General features: G+C 54.3%; 2 protein-coding genes across 6 annotated transcripts; one reads left to right on the top strand and one right to left on the bottom strand.

The window, feature by feature from the left end:
* Positions 1 to 2,809: 2,809 nt before the first annotated feature.
* Positions 2,810 to 16,877, bottom strand: Tacc3 (transforming acidic coiled-coil containing protein 3). Of its 5 annotated transcripts, none has more exons than XM_070021670.1 (16): positions 16,786 to 16,877; positions 14,938 to 15,100; positions 14,683 to 14,822; positions 12,649 to 13,677; positions 11,621 to 11,696; positions 11,228 to 11,366; positions 8,206 to 8,258; positions 7,433 to 7,536; positions 6,472 to 6,559; positions 6,282 to 6,383; positions 5,305 to 5,381; positions 5,181 to 5,224; positions 4,440 to 4,600; positions 3,488 to 3,594; positions 3,264 to 3,384; positions 2,810 to 3,177 (listed from the first exon to the last, which is right to left on the bottom strand). In XM_070021670.1, the coding sequence occupies exons 2-16, from the start codon at positions 15,097 to 15,099 to the stop codon at positions 3,112 to 3,114; spliced, it is 2,469 nt and encodes an 822-aa protein (XP_069877771.1). In that variant the 5' UTR covers position 15,100; positions 16,786 to 16,877; the 3' UTR covers positions 2,810 to 3,111. The 5 variants fall into 5 exon arrangements, with proteins under 5 accessions (XP_069877771.1, XP_069877772.1, XP_069877773.1 ...); XM_070021671.1 differs by having other exon boundaries at positions 6,282 to 6,380; XM_070021672.1 differs by lacking the exon at positions 12,649 to 13,677.
* A 19-nt stretch (positions 16,878 to 16,896) lies between these two features.
* Positions 16,897 to 21,821, top strand: Tmem129 (transmembrane protein 129, E3 ubiquitin ligase). The gene is made up of 4 exons (XM_070021675.1): positions 16,897 to 17,837; positions 19,382 to 19,856; positions 20,181 to 20,340; positions 20,548 to 21,821. Exons 1-4 carry the CDS (start codon positions 17,633 to 17,635, stop codon positions 20,794 to 20,796), a joined length of 1,089 nt encoding a protein of 362 aa, XP_069877776.1. The 5' UTR covers positions 16,897 to 17,632; the 3' UTR covers positions 20,797 to 21,821.
* Positions 21,822 to 22,076: the final 255 nt, after the last annotated feature.

Genomic DNA, 22,076 nt, shown 5'->3' with positions numbered 1-22,076 from the left:
GCCTTAGGCCTTGAGCTTTGGCCAAGAGCAAGTATGTGTAGATCATAAGAGAGCATGTGCCCGATACTGCCAGAAAACCTTGTCTAGGCCAGGTGTGGTAGCTCATGCCTGTAATCCTAGGGCACAAGATTAAGAATATCATGGTTTGATGGGCTGGGAAGGTGGCTCAGTGGTAGAGCGCTCGCCTTGCATGCCTGAGGCCCTGGGTTCAATTCCTCAGCACCACATAAGCAAAAAGAAAAAAGCCGGAAGTGGTGCTGTGGCTCAAGTGGTAGAGCGCTAGCCTTGAGCTGAAGAGCTGAGGGACAGCGCCCAGGCCCAGAGTTCAGGTCCCACAACCGGACCCCCCCCCAAAAAAAAAAATATCATGGTTTGAGATCAGGCCTGGTAAAAAGTTAACAAGACCTATCTCAAAAACATGTCAGGAGTGATGGTGTGTACCGTGATCTCGGCTATGTGGGAGTCATAGGCAGAATTGTGGTCCAAGAATCAGAAAGATATAACTGAAGCAAACAAGGGCTGGGCACCTCCTGCCTACTCAGGAGGTTCGGATTTGAGGATTGTGGCCAGTGCTGGTGGCTCACACCTGTCATCCTACTCAGGAGGCTGAGATCTGAGGATCATGGTTCAAAGCCAGCCTGGGAAGGAGACTGTGAGACTCTTATCTTCAATTGACCATCAGAAAGCTGGAAGTGGTAGTGCAAGGAACAATATATATTGTGATACTCAGTTTAATAAAAACTTCATAAACTTTCCTACCGGGGCTGGATTCAAACTGTGCTCCTCAGATCTCAGCCTCCTGAGTATCTAGGATTACAGTATAAGCCACCAGTGCCCAGCTAATAAAAATTAACTTTTAACATGGAAGCAAGCAGTTCCTTTAAAATAACCTTTTATCTCTGAATGTCGTGGGTGTCTTACTACATATAATCCCCACCCACATACAAAGGAGCTAGTGAGACAAACTTCAAAATTAATCTTAGACACTAAGGATCGGGTCTGAGCCCCTGCTGCCACGCTTGGCCAGTGAGTCTGTTTCAGGGGACATGAACTACACAGAAAAGGCCTTGGGTTTTTTTTTTGTCTGTTTTGAGAATAGGGCCTCATGATTGTTAAGCAGACCCCCTACCTGAACCATATCAGACTTCCAGCCCTTCTCCGCGCTGGTTATTTTGGATAGGATCTATTTTGGGCTTCCTGTTGTTGCTGAGAGGCACAGGACACCATGTTTGTCTTTCTGCCATTGAGATGGGAGCCCCATGGACTTTTTTGCCCAGACAAGCCTTGAACTGTACTCTTCCGTCTCAGTCTCCCACGTTATTAAGAGTTTACCACTGTTAAGGATACAGGTGGACCTGTTGCAACAATGAGAAGTACAAGTTGTCATGTCCAAAATGAGCTTTACAACGTCGGTGCGGGGGGGGGGGGGGGAGGGGGGAAGGGGGGAAGGAGAAGGATTGGGATGGGGGGGAGGGGGGAGGCTGGGAAGTGATGTGAAGGGTAAACAAAGGAGGAGGCTGCAATGCTTGGTAAGAAATGTACGCATTATCCTGCCCATGTAATTGTAACCCCTCTGTACAGTATGTTCATAAAATAACTTAAAAAAAAAAAAAAGAGTTTACCACTGTATTCAGCTGTGGGCTGAGAAGGGCCTTGAAAACCAGGTTAGCCTCCAACTACCGCCTTCCCATGCCCAGCCTCCCAAGGAGCTAGATCACAGGTGTGAGGCACCAGGGCTTGTAGGTAGGATCACAGGTGTGAGGCACCAGGGCGCGGCGCCTACATCCCTGTCTTTTATTTTCACATGCTTCTCTACATGGTTTCATTTTGTCCATTTTACAAACCTTTACCTGTATTAGTCTCTACATGTAGTTATTAAACCTGTCAGAATGATTTGTTCTATATATATAGGTCCTACTATTGCAACCAATTAGACCAACAGACCCAGTTTATTTTTTGTTGGTGATGGAGTTTGTGTCCCTGTGCTCAAGGCTCTAGGTGCCTGACCACCTGAGTCACAGTACCATTTCTGGTTTTCTGATGGTTAATTGGAGATAAGGGCCTTTTCTGCCCTGGGCCAGCTTTGAACCAAGATCCTCATATCTCAATCTCCTGAGTAGTTAGGAATAAAGGTGTGAATCACCAGCACTTGGCCAGACCCAGTTTTTCGATTCCAAGTTCCACAAAGATAAAATTCAAAGTTGTATAAATAGGCAGCAACTTAAGTGTACAAAAGTTCTCATCTTAGTCTCCTTCAAGCACAAGAAATAAAAGGATTAAAAACTACCCAAAAACTATCCGAAAAAACTGCAAGTGGAGCTGTGGCTCAAGTGGTAGAGTGGGCCTTGAACACAAAAGCCAAGCTCATGCCCCAGGACCAGAATAAACACAGCCAGAAGTAGAGGTGTGGCTCAAGTGGTAGAGTTCAAACTCTACCGAACATAACAAAAACACCAGCAAGCTGCTGGTGGCTCATACCTGTAATCCTAGTTATCCAAGAGGCTGATACCCAGGGGATCATGGTTTGAAGTCAGCCTAGGCAAAAAGTCCAGACTCCATCTCCAAAACAGCAAAGAGCTAGGCTGGAAGTGTGTCTCAAGTGATAGAAAACCAGCCAGGCAAGCAAGCTAAGTACAAGGCCAAGTTCAAACCCCAGTACTGCCAAACAACAAAAAATCAAATGTTAGCTGGTCATGGTGGCTCAGCTAGGCAGGGGCGGCAGGGCTGCAGCCCAGCATCGCCCCAGGGAGATAGGGGATTTCTAGGACCTTCCAAAAAGGAACTAAACAAAACAAGACCAGGCGGTGAGTTCAGTTTGAATACAGAGAAACTTTATTTAGACTTCTTTTAAAAATCAATCTAGTTTAAAAGTAAGTTGAGGTAACAAGAACTCAAAACTAAGACAAGTCAGACAGACGTAGAACAGACAGACAAGTGGACAGAGGGGAAGGCAGACTGTGGTCAGACCTTGTCCATCTTGGAGATGAGACAGGAGAATGGACAGATGGATGGACAGACAGGAGAGGGCTGTCTGAGCTCAGATCTTGACCCTCTTGGAGATGAGAGAGAAGACTGGACAGGTGGACGGAGAGACGGGAGGGCTGGCTGTGCTCAGATCTTTTCCATCTTGGAGATGAGGTCATCACAGATCTTGGATAGTTCCTCGTTTTCTTTAGTCTGAAGGGAAAAAGGGGCAATGTGTCTGAAGATGGTCAGGGGGAGCCCCTCTATCCCAAGGCCGGCCGGAGGGTCCTGTGCCCCACCTTCTGCTCCACAGTCTTCTCCAGAGACTGAATCTGCATCTGTGCCTTCCTCAGGCTGGCTTGGAAGGCCAAGGCCTCTGCTTGGGCCTTGCTTCGGACCTGAGTGATCTCCTCATTTGCTCTGTAGGGGGTGGGGGCGGAGACAAAGGTGGGCTCCGTTCAGAAGCTTCCCTCCCTCCCTCCCTCCCTCCCGCCGTCTGGGGTCTGTCTGTGCCCACACTCACAGTTTGAGCTTCTCCTCTGCGTGGACCTTTAGCACCTGGTACCTCTGGCCCTCCTTCTCAATCCTCGCTATGTACTCTTCCACACACTTCTTTAGGGAGTCTTCATTCTTTAGGAAGGAGCACACACAACGGTTGGTGGTGTGCCGTTCTATCAGACCACTTGGGCACTGAGCCGAGGTGCAGGCTGCAATGCTGTCTGGGGACAGTAGTGACACACATTTCCCATTTTCCTTTCGGAAAGCGTCTCTCCATACCCTCCTAGTCTGGCCCCCAGCACTTGCACTGCTGGGTGTTAAGCTTGGATGGGGGGCGGTGGGGCATCCACCCTACGCCACGCGCTCCTGTGGCCTTCCTCCCACAATGCACTCCGCAAACACCCCATGTCCGTACCAAAAGGCTCAGTGCTGCTTGGTGCTGGAATCTTAGCTACTTAAGGAGGCTGAGATCTGAAGGTCATGGTTCGAAGCCAGCCCAGGCAGGAAAGTCCACCAGACCCTTACCTCCAGTTACTTACCAAAAAGCTGGGGATGGAGCCATGGCTCACGTGGTAGAGCACTAGCCTTGAACACAAAGAGGCTCAGGGATAATGCCCAGGCCCCGAGTTCAACCCCAGACTGGCACTGATTACCCCCCCCCCCCCCCCCCCGGCTTGGTCACCACAGGCTGTGTGCACACCATGATCCTCATGACACGAGTCCTCGCTGAGGGTTTTTTTGTGCCTCCGGGGATCAAATTCAGAGCCATACGCGCGCCAGACAAGTGCTCTGCCAAGCAGCCACAGCCCTGGCTCCTCTGCGGGGTTCTGCCCTCAGCCTGCTCTCCCCTTCCAGAGTCTACGGGGTACGGGCCACCTGGGGCCGGGGAGCGGCACAGGCAGAGACCGCACAGAGGGGACACGGCTGGTGCGGGGACGGTGCGGCGACACCGGGACACAGCACTGCGCACCACGCACCTTGCGGTAGCCTTCAATCACCTCCTTCTGCTTCTCAAATCGCTTGAAGAGGTCGGAGAATGACTTCTCCATGGAGTTCAGGTCTGCAGTAAGTTGGTCTCTCTCCTTAAGAACCTTCTGGATTTTGTCTTGGGCAAGTTCCTTCTGTTTCTGGGTCTCCTCTTAAAGAGAGGCAACATGTGGGATTAGGAGCAGCTGCCATGCAAGGTGCCAGAAACAGCCCAGAAAACAAGGGCCGGGGGGGGGGGGGGGGACAGCAGGAGAGGCAGGTGGCTTGGAATAGGAATCTCAAGACGTGACCCCCTCCAGGTCACAAGGTGACAAGCCTCCCTTTCCGTGTGCCCTTCCATGTCTGCCCCACAGGGAGCCTGGAGAGGCCGGGGCAGGACACCCCAGAGACAGGCCAGGCGTCACCTGCTTTGTCTCTGCCCGACCTCGCCTGGGCCCTCATGGGGACACCTCCATGGGCCGGGCCCTTGCGTTCCTGCAGAGGCCCCTGGACAGGGCCTTCTCGTGTGGGCAGGGCATGGTGGAGCAAAGGCCCTTTGGTCTGTGTTCTCCCATGGTCCTGTCAGCTTGGAGTCCAGGTGAGTTCCAGCCACATGGGTGGCCCACCTCGCCCCATCCCACCCTCAGTGGTCCCTCTGTAAGGGGACCGTGGGAGGCGTAACACAGCAGGGGCCCAGCTAGGGCAGGGCTGACCACACCTGAGGACACAGGAAGAAGTAGCTGGCATTTTACCCATTGAGTGGTGCACGATCGCTTCAAACCCGTCCACGATCTTCCTGTGGGGAGAGGGCTGGTGAGGGTCTGTGGCTGGTCACCAGGACAGGCCCGGGCCAGGGTTGCTGCGCAGCAGCCTTACCCCATCTCCAGGTACTTCACGTGGAGCTCCTCACACTTGCTTTTCAGCTCCAGGTTCTCCTGCTGAATCGCACTCACCTGCCAAAGCATGTGCCTGTCAGCACTGCCAGCCCACCGGCCCAGTGTCACCAGGAGACGGGGCCGGGGCTGTCAGGGAAGCCTCAGGCCTCCGACCAGAGTGCCCCGGAGGGTCTTCCTGTCAGACACAGGTCAAGTGTGGGCCTCCAGTTGGCAGCAGGCCGGCAACGGAGGGAAAGCCAGACTTGAAGTACAGAGGACTTGTGTGGGCTTCTGGGCTTATCCTGGAATATCATGGGGTCCTAAGACAGGGGTGGGATGGGTGCAGACGTTCCTACAGGTACCCTGGAACCACGGGGCGCGTCACGTCACAGGCCCCGGAGGGAACACACCGTTGGGGGCCACTATTGGCTGTTTGAGAGCAGATGGCCCCCCTGCTCCATCAGTGTGCATGTCCCTGAGAAGGGCTCTGGAGCCTCTTAAACAGGCTGGGCCACGGGGCCTAAAGAGGATGGGGTGCAGCGTGGGGCTTCAGACCTGAGCACTGTGAAGACAGCACCCACAGATATACCTGAATTCTGGAGATAGCGTGGGCAGGTAACAGACAGTCCTCAGGCTTGTAGCTCCAAGCGCCATCTCAAGCCACTGGCCACCCATGAGGTTCCCCCAGAGACCCACACTGCCGCCATTTCCCCATGGGATGGATGGCTGAATCTGGGCTGCCAGCTGGCATGTGCAGAGCTGCCAAGCAGATGCCTGGGCTGCGGGGAGGGATGCCACACCAAGGCTGTGCTTAGACCACTGGGACCTTTTTTTGTGTGTGTGGATAAGGGGCTTGAACTCTGGGCCTGGGCGCTGTCCCTCAGCTCTTCAGCTCAAGGCGGGCGTTCTACCACTTGAGCCACAGCGCCACTTCCTGGGGCCTACTTCTTACTGCCCCCAGGCAGCCTGCGTCCTCACCGCCGCATCCAGGTCCCTCTGGCTGTACTGCAGCACCTCCACGATGGGCCCAGTGGACGGCTCTCCAAGGCCAAGGACACGAGGGGACGGGCCGGGCGCCTGCTGGGGTAAAACAGCCGGCCCTCAAGACCACCGCTCCTGCCCTCAGCCACACAGAGAGAGAGTGCTCCGAAGAGGTTGAAGTGCTTACAGGAACATCCAGAGCGCCCAAGAAGTCCAACTCCACAAGCTTGTCTTCCAGTGGGTTTCTGGAGGTGGGCCTGTCTGCATCCTGCGGGCTGAAGGTAAGACAGCGGCTGAATCACCTCATGCACTTGCAGGGAGCAGGGCGCAGGGGCAGATGCACCCAGTCTTAATGAGGCCTGGGCCCGGATTTATATCTATCTGAAAAGGTCTTGCTAGGTAGTCCACATTGGACACAAACCTGTGATTCTCCTGCCTCAGCTTCCTGAGGGCTGTGATTACAGACATGCACTACTATATCCCATAGTGGTTGGAAACAGAAAATGCAGAATGGTATGTCAGGCCTGATGCCTCCACGGGCCCCAGCCCCCACCTCCCCCCTTCCTGCCATCAGCCTGAGCCACGCCTGATGCTTCGCTGCCAGGGTGGACTGGGCCACTGTGAGGCGCGCTCTGCACAGCTGAGGCCTCAGTGGGGGCCCACACCATGCCTTCCTTGGCTTTGGGGGTTTGACGCCATGCTTAGCATGCACTCTCTCATATTACATAAACACACCCCTTTCCTTCCAGGGCAGGGCCAGCCTTGCTTCTCACATCGAACCCTGATGCTGTCAGGCTCTGTCTTTGAAGTCAGTTCACCACAGACAATTTGTGAAGGATCAGGCATAGTGATGGGCAGTTTTACTTATGAAAACAAACCACTGCGTACACCGGCCAGTTAGTGTGCTGACGCTGGCTGTGCATGCAGAGGTGTTGCCCGCCCAGGCTGGTGTGCATGTCAGCACCAGGGTCTCTTTACGGGAGGGCCAGTTGCCTGTCACACGGCAGCTCCACAGCTTGTTCTGTCCTGCTCACTCGCCACAGTGCTTTATTTCTAGTTTAGACCAGCCCCTGGCCAATCAGGGCACCCACTAACAGCCACCTGACTTCCTTGCTCGAGCCAGTAGCTTCACAGAGGAGGGGACATACCTGTTTATTTCCGGGACCACGGACACTGGCCGAAGAGGGCTGTCTTTCAGGAGTGGGTCAAACTTCAGGTACAAAGACTGTTTCCTCCAAGCTGACTCCTTAAACTAAGGGTAAAGGGTAGGGGACAGGGGAGGGGCAGTTAGCTTAAGCTTGGGATGAAGGGCTGGGGACGGGGACTGCGCGCGGTTGGCAGGGATCACTGCTGTCCCAACAGACATCAGGCAGTTCCAGAAGCTGGGTGATCTTGTTGGGAAAAGGACCCTGGGAAGCCACAGTACATTGTGCTGCTGGCACCAGGGTGCCTACTCTTGCCACTCAGGGCAGGCGCCTGGGTCAAGACTCTGCGAGGATCCCAGGATGCCATGAGACAAGCTGCAGGAAGGGGTTTCTGCAGAAACCCAAATCATTCCTGACAGAGGCTCTGCGGGTATTCTAGCTGTCAAGCCCCAGGGCTGCTGAGTGCACTAGAGCCTGGACCAGGAATGGGATACATAGGTGTGAGGTTGCTGGGTTTTTTTTTTTGGTCGGCCGTGGGGCTTGAACTCTGGGCCTGGGCGCTGTCCCTCAGCTCTTCAGCTCAAGGCAAGCGCTCTACCACTTGAGCCACAGCGCCACTTCCGGTTTTCTGGTGGTTTATTGGAGATAGGAGTCTCACGGTCTCTCCTGCCCGGGCTGGCTTTGAACCGCGATCCTCAGATCTCAGCCTCCTGAGTAGCTAGGATTACAGGCGTGAGCCACCAGCGCCTGGCGGTGTGAGGTTGCTGGGTACCTACCGAGTTAGTTCCAAACTGCTCCAGATAATCCACCTCGGCACAGGTGCCTAGAACTGAAACGGGGAGAGGCACAGCTGCCGTCACCTCCTCTGTGCCCTGGGCACCGACAGATACACACCAGCGCTCCCGAGCGCTCAGCTCTTTGAAATACATGCAGGAGATCCCTGCCCTTGTGGGGGCTCTGGCCTGGCCCCCAGCTGCACACACAGGAGTGACCGCTCTCCTTCATTAACTGAGTATCATGGCTCTGAACTCGGCCTTATTCTCCTACCTGGTGCCCTACCACCTTAGTTGTTTTTTTTTTTTTGGGTCCGGTTGTGGGGCTTGAACTCTGGGCCTGGGAGCTGTGTCTCAGCTCTTCAGCTCAAGGCGAGCACTCTATCACTTGAGCCACAGTACCACTTCTAGCCTTTTCTGCTTATGTGGTGCTGAAGAATCAAACCCAGGGCCTCATCCATGCAAAACAAGGACTCTACCACTGAGCCACCTTCCCAGCCCCTAGTTCTAGCTTCTTTTGCTCATTTATTGAAGATAAAGTCTCTTGGCTCTGTTCAAAACTCACTTGTTCTTAGATTCTCTCTGGCCAACCTGGCTTTGAGCCATGATCAGGTGAGAGCTACCAGTTCCCAAGTAAATGCTTTAAAAACAAAAATTCCTATCCAAAACGGAATCTAAGAATGTGGTGTTCAGGAATGCGTGGGCCAGCTGTATTTTCTGGTCTTGTGTCTGATTAGAGACTTGCCTCTTATAATGCCCTAAGGAAAAAAATAGCCTAACTTAAAAAAAGGCAAAGGGGGCTGGATAGTTGGCTCAAAGAGTACAGTATCTGTCTAGCAAGCTTGACAACCTGAGTTCAAAAGTTCAAACTCGGGCTGGGAAGGTGGCTCAGTGGTAGAGCGCTTGCCTTGCATGCATGAGGCCCTGGGTTCGATTCCTCAGCACCACATAAGCAAAAAGAAAAAAGCTGGAAATGGCGCTGTGGCTCAAGTGGTAGAGCGCTAGCCTTGAGCTGAAGAGCTGATGGACAGTGCCCAGGCCCAGAGTTCAGCCCCCATGACCGGACCCAAAAAAACAAACAAAAGTTCAAACTCTTAATAGTGAGTGTATGCATAAGTGTGAGAACAAGTGCACGCACATGCACATGCATACGTGCGCTGGAGCAAATATATAGCTCAAAGATATTCAAAGATCACAAACTCAGGGTGGGGAGAGGAGGGGAAGGGATGAAAAGGGGAAACAAAGGAGGAGGCTACAATGCTTGATAAGAAATGTACTCATTATCTTGTCCACGTAATTATATTATAACCCCTCTGTACAGTATTTTCACAATTAAAAAAAAAGATCACAAACTCAAAGATACTCAAAGATTGTTAAGCTCAAAGCTCAGTCTGGGCTACAAAGAGATAATTAGATAAAAAATAAATAAGTAAATACAAAGAGATAGCACCAGTAGCTTGCCCTTATAATCCTATTCAGGAGGCTGAGATCTGAGAATTGCAGTTTAAAGCTAGTCCAGGCAGACTAATCTCAAAGACTTTTTATCTCCAATAATCAGAGAAAGGCTAGAAGTGGGAGTTTTTTTTCCCCTCCAGGGCCTGGGCACTGTCCCTGAGCTTCTTTTGCTCAAAGCTAGCACTCTACCACTAGAGCCACGGGGCCATTTCCAGCCTTTTCTGTTTTATTTATTTGCTGGTCGATCTTGGGGCTTGAACTCTGGGCTTGGGTGCTGTCCTTGTGCTCTACAGCTCAAGGTGAATGCTCTACCACCTGAGCCATAGTGCCACTTCCGGTTTTCTAGTGCTTTATTGGAGATAAGAGTCTCACAGACTTTCCTGCCCAGGCTGGCTTTGAACCGCAATCCTCAGATCTCAGCATCCTGAGTAGCTAGGATTATAGGCATGAGCCACCGGTGCCTGGCGATCAGCTTTTTCTGTTTATGTGGTACTGAGGAATCGAACCTGGGGCTTTGTGAATGCTGGGTAAGCACTCTACCACTAGCCACATTCCCAGCCCAGCAGTGGAGTTTTGACTCAGTCATGTGTGAAAACGTCAAGTGAGTTGGGCTCTGGTGGCTCATACCTGTAATCCTAGCTACTCAGGAGGCTGAGATCTGAGGATCACGATCTAAAGCCAGCCTGGACAGGAAAGTCTGTGAGACTCTTATCTCCAATTGACTACCAAGGTGTTGGAAGTAGAGCGGTGGCTCAAGTGGTAGAGCACTAGTCTTGAGCAAAAAACCCAAGTGACAGTGCTTAGGTCCTCAGTACCGGTACATATGTGAGCGCACGCGCGCGCGTGCACGCACACACGCACACACACACAGTCGATTAGATGTGACACACACACACACACAGACACAGTCGATTAGATGTGACACACACACATACACACACACAGTCGATTAGATGTGTAAGTAACCAAAATTGAGAGCTTATCAAGTCACTTAATATCCTTTAACTCAGTTTAACTCAGTTCTCAATGAGCTCACATTATCACAGTATTTCTCTGGTACTGGTAGCACCTTGTTGTTTACTCTGCCTTTGCTTGTATTTGCATCTCCTACCCACATCTTTTGCCTGGTTTTCCTAAGGGCGTCTACACTTTCCCATGTTCTCTACAGTAAAGGCAGCAGTTCTGTTCTACCAAAGTTATTCCTCTCTCTCTCTCTCTGTTGTTTGTGGGGCTAGAACTCTGGGCCTGGGCTGTCCCACAGCTCTTCAGCTCAAGGAGAGCACTCTACCACTTGAGCCACAGCATCACTTCCAGTTTTCTGGTGGTTAATTGAACCACGATCCTCAGATCTCAGCTTAATGAGTAGCTAGGCTGACAGACGTGAGCCACCAGCGCCTGGCTCCTAAGTTACTCATCTTTGATGGAGTAGAAGTTCATAGTAAGTCATTTGCTGGTGTAACAGAGCAGTCTGAAGAATTATTACCTGCCGACAGCAGCTCAACCAAGAACAGCACACAGATGCTCATAGGCGTTTTCAGGTGCACTGATAGGGACACCCCAGGTTACTTACCCTCAGCTGGGTCTCTGAAGCTCTCATCCTTCAGCTCCTGCTGAGGAGACCCAGGTACTGGCTCGGCAGGATGGGTAATCAGCTCACTGTCCACATGGCTTGTGGGAACCAAAGTGCTTGAGGAAGTCAGGGTTCCCTCCTAGAAGGAAGGCCAATGTAACTATATACAGTGGAGAACTCCTGGGTAGGGTGCTGCCTTACCCAGTTGCCTTAAAATAAGCCCAGAGGAGAAAGCTGCCCTGGAGAAGGGAAGAAGGCATGGGTGTTCCTCACCCATCACCAGATGGCCGGTGGCCTTTTCTACATAATAGACAACAGAGGTGACAGCAAAAGGCTGCATCTGTGTGTACACATGTGTACGTGTGTACAAGCAGACAGACACCTGCTCCATACCTTGCCTTCTGCTCTCGGCGTCTCAGGCGCCACCCGTGGCACAGGTGTATCATCTTCGTGGGCTGCATGCAGCTGCCTAGAAAGATCGGGTCAGGGGAGGCTTACGTCAACCCCACATCTGTTGCTACTAAGATGCCACACATCTCCTTCCGTGCTGCTTCACCCGAGATGGCCACACTCAAAGGTACGTCAAAGTACATGAAACATGGGCTGGGAAGGTGGCTTAGGGGTAGAGCGCTTGCCTAGCATAGATGAAGCCCTGGGTTTGATTCCTCAGCACCACATAAGCAGAAAAACCTGGAAGTGGCGGTGTTGCTCAAGTGGTAGAGTGCTAGCCGTGAGCAAAAAGCAGCTCAGGGACAGTGCCCAGGCCAGTTACTCTAGTGCTAACATGCTATGCTTGGCTTCTGGAATGATAGTCCCCAGCTTGGGTCACCGCTTGGTGACATGTCTGGGGCACTACCTTACCACAGTGCCAGCTACATTGTTTCCACCCAACTGGTGGCTTGTGCTTTTTTTTTTTTTTGTCGTGGGGCTTGAACTCTGGGCCTGGGTGCTGTCTCTCAGCTCTTTGACTCAAGGCTAGCGCTCTACCACTTGAGCCACAATGCCACTTCTGGTTTTCTGGTGGTTAAATGGAGATAAGAGTCTCATGGACTTTCCTTCCCCGGGCTGGCTTTGAGCCTCCTGAGTAGCTAGGATGACAGGTGTGAGCTCCTGGCTCCTGGCATTGTGCTTGTTTGTATTACATCTTTGAGACGGGGTCTATTTGCCTAAGCTGGCCTTGAACTTGAGATCTCTGTCTTAGCCTCCTCAATGCCCAGAGTGCATCACACCTTGCTTTTCACAATAGCTGAGGGACCTGCAGACTGCGTCCCACGGTCCCAGGCTGGCCGGCAGATCTGCCTCTGGCCTCAGTCCTATGTGCAAAGGCTGAGGGAATGCAGACTGTCCACTGGGGGACTCAGACCCTGGATCACGCCACGGGAGGGCTGTCCTTGACACAGCCCTGTTCTCTGCCCACTTACTGGCTTGGCGGTGAGTTCTCAGGAGCCAGAGGCCCTGGGCTCAGTGGCTGGACCGCTGGATGCACTGATGTCATCTTGGGGCTTTCTGGGGGCTGGGCCTGTTGGCAACCAGATTTGGAGTCACCACCGTGCAGACAGGAATTTGGGCCATCCAGCTGGTCCCAGTCAATGTGGGTAGAGCTCCAGGAAGCAGGCTTGGGGCTGTCCTTCTCCATGCTCATTCCAGGTTTCTCTTCTGGCTCCTTGGGGACTAGCTCCTGCCTACCCTCTGACCTCACAGGAGGCTGGAGGCCAGGTCTTTTGGCTAATCTCCTTGGTGGTGGAGGAATGCTTTTAGTGCTGGTCCCGTCTGAGAAGTCAAATTCTAGCCTCAAGGAGTTACACCCTGAAGGAACATCCAGTTGGCTGGTGGCTTCTTCTTCCCTAAGGCTTGGATTTGTAGCCTCAATAGGTGGCAGAAGGCTGGCTGGGGCTGAGTTCTCAGAACCAGATAAGCATACTAGGGGTGGGGACGAGGCCTGAGCTGTTAGCTCAGGGGTGCCCACAGCCTCAGGACAGGCTAGGACCTCACTAGTTGGGTCTGTGGGGGGTGCTCCCCCATGCAGGCCTTCAGAGCCTGTGCCAGGTGAAGCAGCCATGACTGAGACAGCACAGTGGGTGCTTTCTTCTAAGGCTCTGGGAGGGGTCTCTGCCTTGGGTTCCAAAGCTGTCTCTCCAGGGGTGTCTTCTAGGATCTCTGAAGTAGACAGTAAGCTTTCATCTAATGAATAAGAGCTAGGATTTCCCTTGAAGGCTTGCCTAGGGCTGCCAGACATTTTGGGTGAGGTCGTGCAGATTTTAGGACTTCCTGGGTTCTGGGAAGAGCCTGAGGAACTTGTGTCAGCCAGGGGGGCTGAGCCAGGCTCCTGGGAACCATCCTCTCCAAAAGCTGAGCTTGTGTCCCTTGGAGGAGAGTCAGCATTGGCCACTGCTTCTTTCTCGAGAAATCCATTGGTAGCTCTGGCATCTACTTCCGTGGTGAACTGTTGGCTTTTTAGAAACAAGTGGAGTTAATACTAAGGAATCTATGAGCTTTTCAATTAGATTCCAGCCCATGTGAAAACATTAGGTAAAGATGGAAAAACAAGAGTTTTTAGTCAACACCATACTCTTGATTAAATCCTACTGAATACAGGTCAGTGCTGGTGGCATGTGGGTCATGCAGTCTCTGAGAGACAATGCAGACAGAGGCACAACAAACCCCAGTGTATACCTTGGCTAGCTTATTTTACTTTACTCTTTAGCCCACAGACCACAGCTACACGGCCAGGACAGTCTCTACCCGTACGAATGCTGCCTTCAGACCCCACATTACCCATTCCGCTGCAGACTCTAACCCAGTGGTGCCTCAGACCAACACCACAGGGAGGCCAAAAGACAAAGCCACAGCCTCAGCCAGATAAGAAACCCTGCTGGACAGCAGGAGGGCAGAGCAGGGCTGGGAATCAGAGAGCAGTGAGAAAGTACATACTGCTTTGTTTGGTGCAAGTGTCACTTGATCTTCAGATTGCTGGAAGAGGCCAATGTGACATACCTCAGCTTGCCATTTCAGTGACTCAAATGAAGGTAACCTTATGTTCATAGCCCTGCTCTTTTCTAGTTTAGAAATGTTTAAAAACAACAAAACATCAAGGAAGGTGAGGTAAGGAATTCCCTGCTTACTCGAGACTGCTCAGAGCTGCTCTCCTCCCTCCTAGATGACAACCGGGCAGCACTGACCTTCAGGATTACAACCTTGGTCACGTCAGAGGACAAGACTCCAACATTCTGTCATTACAGAAGCAAAGACGGCAAGGGCACAGTAAAGCAGTGTGAGTATGCAATTAAAATGAATTCCAAGGAGCTGATGATTAACTCTCCACTAACTGACTAGACCCTACATAAACTCAAGACAAAGATCAAGAGAAAGCCTGTCCAGATGGGATAGCCCTGTGCACTCTTTCCAGGACTCTGAAAGGGTAGAGTTGTGAGACGTTAAGTGGTTCCAATACTCACTTGTCTTTCTGTGTCCAGAAACAGTAGTTTTCTAACCCAACACTGTTATCCAGAGGAAAAAGAGCCTCATGTTTGCTGGACATGCTAGGACTTAAGATCCTGTGTGTCTGTGGATCCCGCAGAGGTGTCTGGAAAGTCACCTGTTGGAGGAGATTAAGGAGAGAGCATCTATTCCATGACACAAGTGTTCATAAGCATACAATGCCACTCAGTCAGAGGTCTCCAGAGTAGGCAGACCTTACAGCTCACACTTACCTTTGAAGCTTTTGCTTGGTTCCTGGGTGGCACATTTTCTTTCTGCGACAGACGAAGAACAGATGATCTTCCGGTAAGTTCTGGTGGTGAAAACAGGAAGTCACAATTTTCTGCATTTTTTTCACTGGCGATATTTTCGTCATTGAAGAACTGCAGACTCATTCTGGAAAAAGCAGAACATGCTCTTGTCAGTGTGCGGACAATTATGTGGCATCGTAGTCACCAGCACACCAGTAGAGCTGATCCACAGTGACAGAGATGTCCTAGTCTTGCACAGAACATCTGCATATCTGGTCAGCACACTGAAGCTCACTTCTCATGTAAGTAGCCTCTGTGAGGCAAAGCAGAAAAAGCCTTAGAATGCTTGTCCTGCTTCAGGCTGCATTGGAACCTCTTGCACCGAGAGCTAAAAGAATTTAGGCTGAGACAGAAAGAGAATCTGACACTTATACTCACTGTTGCATTACACTATGGGAAGCGGAAAAATGCTGGCTGTCAGAACACAAAAGAGCCAGAGGAAGCCACATATGGGCCAAATGGGTCCACATGGCCCCTTCCACATGGCATAAAGCACAGCAGGCAGCTGAGGCCACGTTCATGGAATTGGAATGGAAGACAGTGATTCTAGTCCGCATCCCTCCTACTGAGTGAGGAATGGGACTGGCCAGGGTGCCTGCAGGGAGGAAGCCCAGAGAAGCTGAGAGAAGGCAAGCTACGGAGACCCCCCCAGTATTCAGTGGATGTCAGGAAGAATCTACACAGGCCCTCTTGGCAAGCTCAGGATCTAGAGTTACTCCATTCTCACTCACCAGGTACTCATGCTGGTCCCCAGATCTGATCACTTTCCCACTCACAGCACCACTCACCCACTATGCACTGCAGAGCACTGACATGCTCAATGGAACCCTGTGGGTACTTGGTGAAGCCCTGGGAATTCAGGTTGAAAAGGCTGTGGGTTACTGGGGAAGAAGTCAGCACAAAGGCAGGCTGTTGCTGACTCAACTTGACAAGTCCGCTGTGGTGCACATAGCGCTCACACTTTATAATCCAAGCTCCTTGGGAGGCAGAAGTAGCTGTGACAATAGTGAAAGATCTTATCTGACAAATAAAGCAAAAAGGTCTGGGCGTGTGTGCACAATTGAGTGCTACGCTCTGAGTGTTTTCTACCATACCAGCCTTGTATGTGGGAGAAGAGGTCCAGATGTCCATGGCAGGTGGTAAGATGGAGTTATGGTAACCCTTCAGGTAGTAATTACAGGAAGGAGAGAGACCCGCTCCCTTCCCCACGGACAAAGCAGCCACTGTGGATCGGAGACTGCCTAACGCCATCCACCTGGGAGGAGCAGCGAGTGCCAGGTGTTGGAGGTCAAGCGCTAGTTAGTGCAAACGGGCACCGGGGCTTATGGCAGACAAGGTCGCCCCGGTGGCAGCGTTGAGGACGAGGCACGATCTGCGCCCCGAGGGACCAAGAACCACACACGTCCTGGAAGAGGACATTACAAAGGCGACAGGAACGCGGGCAGACCCGATCCTGTTTCCCAGAGCAGCCATGAGGAGGCCGACACAAAGGCCGAGGGGAGGAAGGGCTGGATTCCGGGCGCAGCGGAGCCCGAGCGTCCCCGAGAAGCGGGCGGTCCCGGGGAAGGGCGGGCGGCGCGGGTGGGCCGTCCCCGCACGCCGCGCGCCGGGCCGGGGAGAGGCCGGCTCGCACGCGGGGCCCCGCGGCGCCGGGCCAGAGCCGCCCGGGAGGCGCAGCGCCGGCGCGGGGGCCCCGGCAGGACCCCGAGAAGCCGCCAGGGCGGGGCGGCCCCACCGCGGTCCTGAGGGCCTCAGGCCTTCGCCACTCACCTGCCGACGTCCGCGGGCGCTGGGTCCGCGCCACCGCCCACCGCAGGGGAGGAGGGAACGCCGGTTCCGCGCCGGCCGAGCCGCGGAGCCCAACAGAACACAAATGGTCGTCGCCGCAACCGCCGGCCGCCGCGCCCACAGATTCAAATACGGTCGCTTGGCGCCACGCGGCCAATCAGCGCAGGGCATAGGCGGCCAATCAGTGCGCGGCCCGGGCGGGTCTTAGGGCGCCGGCGGCCAATGGAAGCCGCCCAAGCCCGCCCTTTCGCGTCTGATTCTGCTTCCGGGACCGAGGGCAGCTGGGCGCGCCCGGTGCCGAGGAGCCAGCCGGCTCGGGAACGCCTCCCTGAGTTGGTGGGTGGGCAGTGGCCGCGGGGTGCCATCGCCCTGGAAGGTCGGGTTCTGCCGCCGACGCGAGGGTGCTGTGTAACATGATTGGATCGTGTTTCGTCGACTGTCAAATGGGATCAGGAGCGGCGCCTCCTTAGTGAGGACCAACTACACTGTGCACGGGGCCGGGGGCCGGGGGCCGGGGCCGGGGAGGGGAGAGCCAGAGTCGGCCAGACCAGAAACCGGCTCCCAGAGTGCCCCGCGGGCGACCAGCTTGGAACTGTCTCCCAGGGTGCCTCGCGGCCGGCCAAAGAGGACTCGATTTCCCAGAGGGCCTTGCGGTGGCCTGACAAAGGACTCCGTCTCCCAGAGGGCCCCGCGAGCACCGTGGCCGGGGACTCGATTTCCCAGAGGGCCGCGCGGGTGGCCTGGCTGCCTCGGTCCGCCACCCCCTCGCCGCCCTGGACGCGACGCTCGCTCGCTCGGGTCTCTTCCTGGCTTCTAGAGCCGCGGCGCGATGGACAGCCCCGAGGTGACCTTCACGCTGGCCTACCTGGTCTTCACCGTGTGCTTCGTGTTCACTCCTAACGAGTTCCACTCGGCCGGACTCACGGTGCAGAACTTGCTGTCGGGCTGGCTGGGCAGCGAGGACGCCGCCTTCGTGCCCTACCACCTGCGCCGCACGGCCGCCACGCTGCTGTGCCACTCGCTGCTGCCCCTGGGTGAGGCTCGGGCGCCCGGCCGGCCGGCGCGCTCGCTCCCCCGGCCCGTCGCCGCAGCCCGGGCGTGCCTTGTCTGGAGGGCAGCTGCCCCGGAAGGGGCTCCTGTTGACCGACCCTGGAAGGGGGGAAAGGGCCGCGGGGAGGGAGTGGTGGGAGGCCAGGCAGGACCCTCCAGGTTGATGGCACGGTGATGCACAGACTCTGTGCCAGGCCTCTCAGGTGAGAAGAGACAGGTCTAGGAGGACAAACAAGTGGTCTTTCACATCTGCTGGTCTGTGAACATGAGTACCCAGCAGCTTGGGCATAGGAGAGCTGGAGCGGAAAGTCTGAAAGGACCATGGGGTGGGGGTGGGAACGGAGATGGAGCTGGCAAAGCCAGCCGCTGGTTTGGCTTGAGGACTCAGCGCCCTGTGAGGAAGGATTAGGCAAGGCTCCTGGGCCAGAATGCTTCCCTGCAGGCGGTGTGGTGGGTTTCTGGAGCCTCTAGGTGCACTCTTCCCTTGGGCACTTCATCCTGACAGTGGGAAACTCCAGCTTGGAGCACACCAGTCATTCATGGATAGCATGTCTAGAGCAGCGAGTGGACCTGGCCTTGCACAAGCCTAGTGTCTTCTCACCCTGGTTTTTTTTTTTTTTTTTAATTTTTGAGAAGCTTCCAAGTTTTAAAGATGTAGCTATTACCACAACGAATTACCTTGTAGTGACTGGGGAGTAGATTTGTTTTTTTTTTTTTTTTTCGTTTTTTTTTTGGGGTCCGGTCGTGGGGCCTGAACTCTGGGCCTGGGCGCTGTCCCTCAGCAATTCAGCTCAAGGCTAGCACTCTACCACTTGAGCCACCGTGCCACTTTCGGCTTTTTTCTTTTTTGCTTATGTGGTGCTGAGGAATTGAACCCAGGGCCTCAGGCATGCAAGGCAAGCGCTCTACCACTGAGCCACCTTCCCAGCCCTAGATTTCTGTTTTTGCAAGTTGGGACCTTTCTATACAGTTCCTCACTTCTTTACCATTTTGCTGATTTGGCCATCAGGACCCCAAAGCCGGCTCCCTTGTCTTTCAAGCCCCATCACTGTTGGAATTCTTGTTTAGTCTTTTTCAGTGTCCCACCTCTGGAGGGGCCGCTTTGGATCTGCTTCCTCAGAGGCGGCAGAAGGTCTGGTCCAAGGAGCTGCCTTTAGCCGGCTGTCAGTTCTGTGCCAGGTGATACTAGGATACTGTGTTGATTTTTTAAGGCTTTGTGATTTAAAGTTTTCAGTACTCACGTGCTACTTGTGTAGAACTAAAGTAATAAGTTGAAGGTGTTTTCCTCTAAGCACGTAGTACAGCTACCATGGCCAAGGACAGAGCCAAGACACGTAGCCTGTGAGGCTTATCTGTGGGGAGCCCACCAGAACCCAGGTGACCAGGGCAGAGGGCCAGGCCTCTGGGTTAGTGGTGCGAGAAGTGGCTTCTCTCTTCCTTCAGCACCATGGACTATAGACGGGTCACTGTGGGAGGAAGGTGGCAGCTAGCAGCCCACACACCTGAGGGGCCTTCTTCTCCTTTGCAGGCTACTACGTGGGCATGTGCTTTGCGGCCTCAGAAAAGCAGCTCTACTCCCCCAGCCAGGCCCCAGAGGCCTGGCGGCTCTTCCTTCTACTGGCTTTAATCCTCCCTTCTGTTGCCTGTGCCCTGATCTACTATTGGTCCCAGGACCGGTGGGCCCGACACCCACTAGCCCGGACCCTGGCCCTTTATTCCCTCCCACAGTCTGGCTGGCAAGCAGTTGCCTCTTCGATCAACACAGAATTCAGGCGGATTGACAAGTTTGCTACTGGGGTGCCTGGTGCACGTGTGGTTGTGACAGACACGTGGGTGATGAAGGTGACCACATACCGTGTGCATGTGGCCCAGCAACAGGATGTGCACCTGACGGTAACAGAGTCTCGGCAGCACGAACTCTCCCCAGACTCGAACCTGCCTGTGCAGCTCCTTACCATCCGTGTGGCCAGCACCAGCCCTGCAGTACAGCCCTTTGACATCCAGTAAGTTCCTGTGTGTGATGTTGGCACCGCCTTTGCTCAGGTGTTGGAGGTGGGGTAGGGTCTGTGTAATGATAGTCAACTGGCTTCCTCAGTGCTGCCCTTGGTTACCTCACCGCAGCCGAGTTGCCCCCACAGCATTGCAGGACATGCCTGGATGATCATGGTAACTTTGCTCCTAGCTCTTTACTCTCCTCTCCCTCAGGGTGGGTTATCACTGGGGTTGCCAGCTTTTTTCTTAGGGCTATCTCTACTGGCCATGGTTCTGGGAACCCTTTGAGGTTGTCAGGCTTCTGTGGCCCACCCAGCAGGTCATGCCTCTTGCAGGCTGAACTCAGCAGAGTACGGCGAATTGTGTGAGAAGCTCCGGGCCCCAATCCGCAGCGCAGCCAACGTGGTCATTCACCAGAGTCTGGGTGACCTATTCTTGGAGACATTTGCCTCCCTGGTGGAGGTCAACCCAGCCTACTCAATGCCCAGAAGCCAGGTGGGAGCCAGCCCCAGGGGACAGATGGGTGACCCCCTTCCCCCCCACCCCATCCTGCGGGGCTTGTGAAACCCTTTCTGCACTACCCCCCAGCCAGGTGGGAGCCAGCCCCAGGGGACGGATGGGTGACCCCTTCCCCCCGACCCCCCAGACCATCCTGCGGGGCTTGTGAAACCCTTTCTGCACTACCCACCTCTCTTTCTTCAGGAGCTTGAGGCCTGCATTGGCTGCATGCAAACACATGCCAGCGTGAAGCTGGTGAAGACTTGTCAGGAGCCTGCGGTGGGCGAGTGCCAACAGTGCTACTGCCGCCCCATGTGGTGTCTCACCTGCATGGGCAAGTGGTTTGCCAGCCGCCAGGACCCACAGCGCCCCTACACCTGGCTGGCCAGCCGCGTGCCCTGCCCTACTTGCCGCGCCCGCTTCTGCATCCTTGATGTGTGCACTGTGCGCTGAGCAACCTGGAAGGATCTGTGCCTCCACCAGCCACTTGGAGGGAGTGGCTAGACTTCTCTGGCCTTGGCAAAGAGTTCAACTCAAAAAGCACACAATCTACAGCCACTCTGCCCTGAGCCTGTGGTAGTTTGGGGACTTTGTTTAAAAGAAAATCTTACTGAAACATCCTATCTCAGGGCCTTCAGCACTTTCTCCTCCTGCCACCTTTCTCTGTGTGGGGGCAGGTACTCCACATGGAGAGCATGCTGGGGTCTGCCTAGCAGCCTTCACCTGGTCACTCTGCCTTAACTCTGCCTCATAAGCCACGCCCACATGCGTCCCCAAGCTCACATTCTCTCTTGTCCCAGCACTGAGCACTGGGCTCTGTGGTGTTGAGACCTTCTCAGTGCTGGGCAGGTGCTGCTTGGAGGACTCAGGGTAGAGCCTTAGCAGTAGAGGGGGGAATGGGTTGCCAATGTAATGTTGCGTTTGGCGTAGGGCTCCTGGTGGCTGTGGTCAACGCACTAGTGCAGGGTGAGGAGAATGACCCAGGTCAGGCCCGGGTGACCCTTGTTAGTCATGGGGTCCGAGGTCCAGGGAGGGCTGCGGCCTCAGACTCCTGGCCCCAGGAAGAGGGTTGTGGGGAGTCAAGGACAGTGACATCCAGAAAGCAAACCCAACAGACCTGGCTCAGGAGAGGACACTGGTAATCCAGACAGGCAAGCTGCCAAGGACGTCACAGTGGGAGGGGGAGAGGCCTGAGGCCCAGGCATGGCTCGGGTTCAAGTATGGCTGCGGTGGGAGGCTGTGGCCCCAAAGCTCCTCTACCTAGCTGTCCTAGCAGTGCTGGCACCCCAGCCAGCCTACTCAACTCGGGCCGTACAAAATCCAGGGGTTGGTAGCCCAGCAGCTCTGGGGGAGTGTGGGGGTTAAGGGCTACCCAGAGGGTTCTTGGAGTTCTTTTTAACCACGAAGGAAAACTAGTTTTATAAAGGTGAATGCAGAAGAGGTCGACAGTTATTTAATAAAATCTTAATTTAAAGCGCCATGCCTTTGCTTTACCTGATGACACGGGTCAGCGAGGGTTGGAGGACGCTAGGAAAACCTTGAAAGCAGGATCAGGCTTGGGAAGGCGGGGGGGGGGGGGGGGGGGGGGGGGGGGGGGAGGGGCGGGGTGTTCAGTTCAGCCCGGGCCCGGCCCATTGGCCGTCCAGCCGATGGCCTCAAGCAGGCCCGCAGCCTGCCCCCGCCCTCCCGGGGCGGACTCCCGCACACCAGGCCTAGGGCTTGGGAGGCTCCGT

The sequence above is a fragment of the Dipodomys merriami genome, unplaced genomic scaffold, assembly GCF_024711535.1.
Source record: "Dipodomys merriami isolate MVZ:Mamm:240054 unplaced genomic scaffold, mDipMer1.0.p SCAF_143, whole genome shotgun sequence".
NCBI lineage: Eukaryota > Metazoa > Chordata > Mammalia > Rodentia > Heteromyidae > Dipodomys > Dipodomys merriami.
Note: the sequence above shows the minus strand (reverse complement) of the source record. Positions and strands in the feature narration are given on the sequence as shown.